The 4,497-nt window shown below is 60.0% G+C and overlaps 1 protein-coding gene across 1 annotated transcript; it reads right to left on the bottom strand.

The window, feature by feature from the left end:
* Positions 1 to 865: 865 nt before the first annotated feature.
* Positions 866 to 2,650, bottom strand: HAPLN2 (hyaluronan and proteoglycan link protein 2). Its single transcript, XM_040998842.1, has 5 exons — positions 2,560 to 2,650; positions 1,974 to 2,327; positions 1,692 to 1,808; positions 1,377 to 1,559; positions 866 to 1,198 (listed from the first exon to the last, which is right to left on the bottom strand). The coding sequence occupies exons 1-5, from the start codon at positions 2,648 to 2,650 to the stop codon at positions 915 to 917; spliced, it is 1,029 nt and encodes a 342-aa protein (XP_040854776.1). The 3' UTR covers positions 866 to 914.
* Positions 2,651 to 4,497: the final 1,847 nt, after the last annotated feature.

Here is a 4,497-nt window from a genome sequence, read left to right as displayed (position 1 = left end):
AAAGCAGTGGAGGACGGCCCAAAGTCTTGGGACCCTGCACTTGTGTGGGAGACCCAGAAGAAGCTCCTGGCTCCTGGCTTTGGATCAACGTAGCACTGGTCATTGTGTTTACCTGGGGAGTGAATCATCGGGTGGAAGATCTTCCTCTCTGTCTCTCCTCCTCTCTGTATAGCTGACTTTGCAATTATATATATAATTGCTTATATAATAATAATAATAACGTCCAATAATCGCTTCTGGAGACCGAAAGTGCACAAACACATTTGAAATCTGTACAGGCTTAGCTTACTAACATTGCAGTCTAGCGGGTAGTGGTTGCGTCTGCTTGTGTGTGTGTGTGTGTGTGTGTGTGTGTGTGTGTGTGTGTGAAAGAGAGAGAGAGAGAGAGAGAGAGAGACTGGAACCGGAGTGAATTTAGGTGAGTGTGCGGCGCCCTCTCGTGGCGCCTGGCACAACCACAGCTCTGGTCTCATACTCTACTGGCTTAAGGGGTGCCCTGGGGCGAGGGGACCCTCTCTTGCGCAGACCCACTGCATGGGAACACCTCTGCTTTCTCAGGTAAATGGTCCAGGATCAAGGCCCTCATATCCCCAACGGGCCCAGCGCTTCGCAGCGCATGCAGCACCGTCCGATACAAGGAGGTCCACAAGTTAACTTTATTGATGTACAGGGGGGTCAGCTGAGGCCCAAGTGCGCCCCTCTCTCCTGAGAGCCCAATGAGGCTCACGAACCGCTCAGCACATCTGCAGTGCGCGGCCCCAAGGAATACACCCCTACCTCCACCGCCCAGGGTGCCACGTCCTCCCTCCTCCAGGCCCGGCCAGCCGGGGTCTGTGGCCCGCAGCCTCGGCAGGTGTGCAGGGGTGTGAGCAGACCCCGAGGCGACCCCCGAGCCCGAGGCTGGAGTCGCGTCGCTACTTCTCAGCGTAGCAGTAGGTCCCGTAGGCCGCCTGCTGCGGTCTGGGGAAGCCGAAGCTGCGCACCCCGGGATCGGGGAGGCCCCCGCAGCGGGGCCGCGGCGCGGTGATGGGAAAGCGCACGCTGCCGTCTGCCAGCCAGCCGCCGTCGCACTGGTCCAACCCCGAGAACTTCCAGGCGGCGTAGAGGTGGCCGACCTTGGCTACCGCAGCCCCGCGCCGCCGGCACGCCGCGTGCGCTTCAGACAGTGTCAGCCGCCCGGGCACGAAGAACACCTGGCCTGGGGGAGTGGAGCGCATCACCGCACGGCCCCGGCTGGGGTCCTGCCTGGCGGGGCGCGGAGAGCTGGGTGGGCAGTGCCGAGCGGGGCACGACGATGTCTTTGATTTTCCCTCCGGGAGACAGTTCTCCTCCGGCTCCCACAGACCCTCCCCGAGCCCGGCCTCCTCCGCCCTCACCAGCCAGCGCCGAGGTGAAGCAGAAGGCGTCGTAATGGTCGCGCTTACGGTCGCGGGGCCCGTAGCTGCGGATGCCCGGCCTGCCTCGGCCGCCGCACGGGGCGCGCGCCGTGAGCACCGGATAGCGCACCGAGCCCTCGAGCAGCCAGCCCGCGTTGCACCAGTCCAGACCCTCTGTCCAGGCTAGCGGGACGCAGCAGGGATCAGAGTTGAGGGGAACGGGGAGAGGGATACAAGTGTCACAGCAGGGGCCAGGCCCTTTCCCCTGCCGGTGCCCCCCGATGGGGGTCCCTGGCACAACCCTGGCCCGCTCACCCTGGTACAGCTGGGCGTAGGTGGCCAGACGTCCGTCCTGCTCCTCGCACGCCTGCTTTGCCTCGTAGTAATTGAACTGGTACCGGCCCCGGCTGGGTTGGTACGGGAACACAACACCTGGAGAATTGAAAATGGGTCGGCGGTGAGAGCTGGGGAGGGCCAGCAGACCAAGGTGCGGTGGGGCGTCGAGGGGATGCAGAGCAGAGAGACGCCGGGAAGGAGCTACAGGGTCCTGAGGCGGGGCAGCCCCAGAGCTGGCCAGCTGCGAGCGAGCGGACTCACCCTCCAGACGCAAGGTCAGCGCCACGCTCTCGTCCTCAATGCCGTTGATGAGCTCGCAGCGGTAGCGGCCCTCGTCCTCCAGGCGCACGTCCGCGATGACCAGGGAGGCGTCCAGCCGGTGCCCCCTCCGCATGCGGGCGCGGTCGCCCAGGGGCCCGTAGCCGCGTGCGTGCAGCCCGTTGGTAATGAGGATCACCGTCTCGCGGAGCTCGCCCGGCTCCACTTTGCTCCAGCGCACCTTGTAGCTGGGAGGCGAGGCGCCCAGGACGCAGGGCAGCGTGGCCGTGGCCCCACGGCGAGAGTGAATGACCTCGTGGATGGGGGACAGGAGGTAGTGGGGGCCCGGGTGGGGTGCTGAGCAGAGGGGGCCACAGTGGCGGCAACCCCCTGACCCTCGCTGCCCCGTGTGCCCATCCAGACTCCACTCCACACACCCGCACATCCTGCTTTGCCGGCCTCCCCCACTCCATGCCGCCCTGTGTGGTCCTCTCACAGGACTCCACCCCGCAGGGGGGACCTGCAACTGCTACCCTTCCCACCTTTCCCCAGGCAGAACCCAGGTCCGAGGGCTGGGCTGGGGTCTTACCTGGATCTCCCAGTGCTTTGTGGATTATGGTGGCGAAGATCCAAGGGAGAAGGAAGCCGCAGAGGGCAAGGGGGGTGAGTTGGCCGGGCATGGCAGGGAGTCGCCTGGCAGCGCCTGCAGGCCACAAGGGTGGGCTCCCAAAGGACTTCAGGAAAGGATGGTGGATCCTGGAGGGGCCTGTCCAGCTGAAACCTAGGGGGGCTGGAAACAGTAGCAAAAGGAAGATAACCAGGTTGGAGTGTGAGGAGAAGACAACAACAACTCTCTCTCTCTCTCTGTTTTTCTCTCTCATCCAAAGTCAGCAGGTCCTGTCTTCTCATTTTGTCCTGCTGTTCCCTCTTGTCACAAGCCCTGCTTCCTGAGCTGGCCATCAGGAGGGCCGCCTGAATGGATCTTCTTCCCTTCCTCCATCCCCAAGTGGGTCATTCAGGTGCTGGGCCCAGGGGTCCCTACATCTGGTCTCCTGACCCCACCCTAGGGCGCTCCACGCTCCTTGTCCTCTGCCCCATGTCTGGGGCAACCTGAGCAGCAGCTCCCGTCCAGGGTCACCTCCTTCTCACAGGCGGCAGTCTGAGGGAGACATTCCTTCTCCAGGGAACATTCCTCAACCCCTAGATTGCCACACTGTTGTGCAACGTGCTCCATCGCAACTGGCCAGGGGTTTTGCTCAGAAAGTGCTTTTAGGGGCTGCCTGCAGAGCTGGCATCCCATATAGCCATTGGTTGTGTCCCAGCTGCTGCACTTCCCATCCAGCTCCCTGCTTGTGGCCTGGGAAAGCAGTCAAGGACAGCCCAAAGCCTTGGGACCCTGCACCACATAGGAGACCTAGAAGAGCTCCTGGCTCCTGGCTTCGGATTGGCACAGCACCGGTCGTTGTGGCCGCTTGGGGAGTGAATCATCGGATGGAAGATCTTCCTCTCTGTCTCTCCTCCTCTCTGTATATCCGCTTTTCCAAACAACAGTCAGAGCTGGGGCAGGCTGAAGCCAGGCCCCTCCCACGGGGGTGGCATGCACTTGGACCCTTTCCCACTGTCTCCCAGGAAGGGCGTTAGCAGGACTCTGGATCAGAAGCAGAGCAGATGGTACTGGAAATGGGTATTGGGATATAAGATGCAAGTGCTGTAAGCAGCTGTTTAACCCACAGCACCGTAAAGCCCACATTTTTTTCATTTTTAGCCTGACAATTCGGTGACTTTGAAGAAGTTAACCTCTCTGTGCTTCTGTATCCTTGTCAATGACAAACGAAGGGCAGTAGCATACTTCCCTCATGGAGACGTGAGGGTTTCAGGAATCCATACATGCAAAAGTCTCCAAGTGATGCCTGTGATTTGTTTTTAAGATTTATTTATTTTTATTGGAAAGTCAGATATACAGAGAGATGGAAAGACAGAAAGAAAAATCTTCCACTTACTGGTTTACTCCCCAAGTGGTCACAACGGCTGGTGCTTAGCTGATCTTAAGCCTGCAGTATCTTCTAGATCTCCAACATGGGTGCAGGGTCCCAAGGCTTTGGGCCATCCTTGACTGCTTTCCCAGGCCACAAGCAAGGAGCAGAAAGGGAAATGGAGCAGCCGGGTCATGAACTGGATCCATATGGGATCCCGGTGCATGCAAGGTGAAGACTTCAGCCACTAGGCTACTGCGCTGGATCCGATGTTTGTAATTTAAATGATGTCACAGTTTCTGGTTTCCAGCACATGGTGGGAGCAACCAAGCGTTTGTGCATTGGAATGAGTGAACTGCCCTCAAGGATCCTGGGGAAGAGGAGATGGTGCCAGACAGGCAGGAGACCACAGCGCGGGGAGAAGCAGAAGTCTTCACTCATCTCCCTCTGCCTGCAAGTGAACTTTGGAAGAACTCCCCAGCGGTTAAAAGCCCAAGGATCACATCTGGGGACAGGAGCTGGCAGTCAGCTTCTCCCTCACAGGAGAACCTGAC

This window comes from Ochotona curzoniae, unplaced genomic scaffold (assembly GCF_017591425.1).
Source record: "Ochotona curzoniae isolate NIBS_2020 unplaced genomic scaffold, NIBS_Ocur_1.0 scaffold_1037, whole genome shotgun sequence".
NCBI lineage: Eukaryota > Metazoa > Chordata > Mammalia > Lagomorpha > Ochotonidae > Ochotona > Ochotona curzoniae.
Note: the sequence above shows the minus strand (reverse complement) of the source record. Positions and strands in the feature narration are given on the sequence as shown.

Coding starts and splice junctions, on each gene's coding strand:
- HAPLN2 (XM_040998842.1), bottom strand. CDS start 2,650: ATGCCCGGCCAACTCACCCCCCTTGCCCTCTGCGGCTTCCTTCTCCCT. Junction 2,328..2,559: donor CAAAGCACTGGGAGATCCAG/GTAAGACCCCAG, acceptor CCCTCTGCTCAG/CACCCCACCCGGGCCCCCAC. Junction 1,560..1,691: donor CTACGCCCAGCTGTACCAGG/GTGAGCGGGCCA, acceptor GCGTCCCGCTAG/CCTGGACAGAGGGTCTGGAC.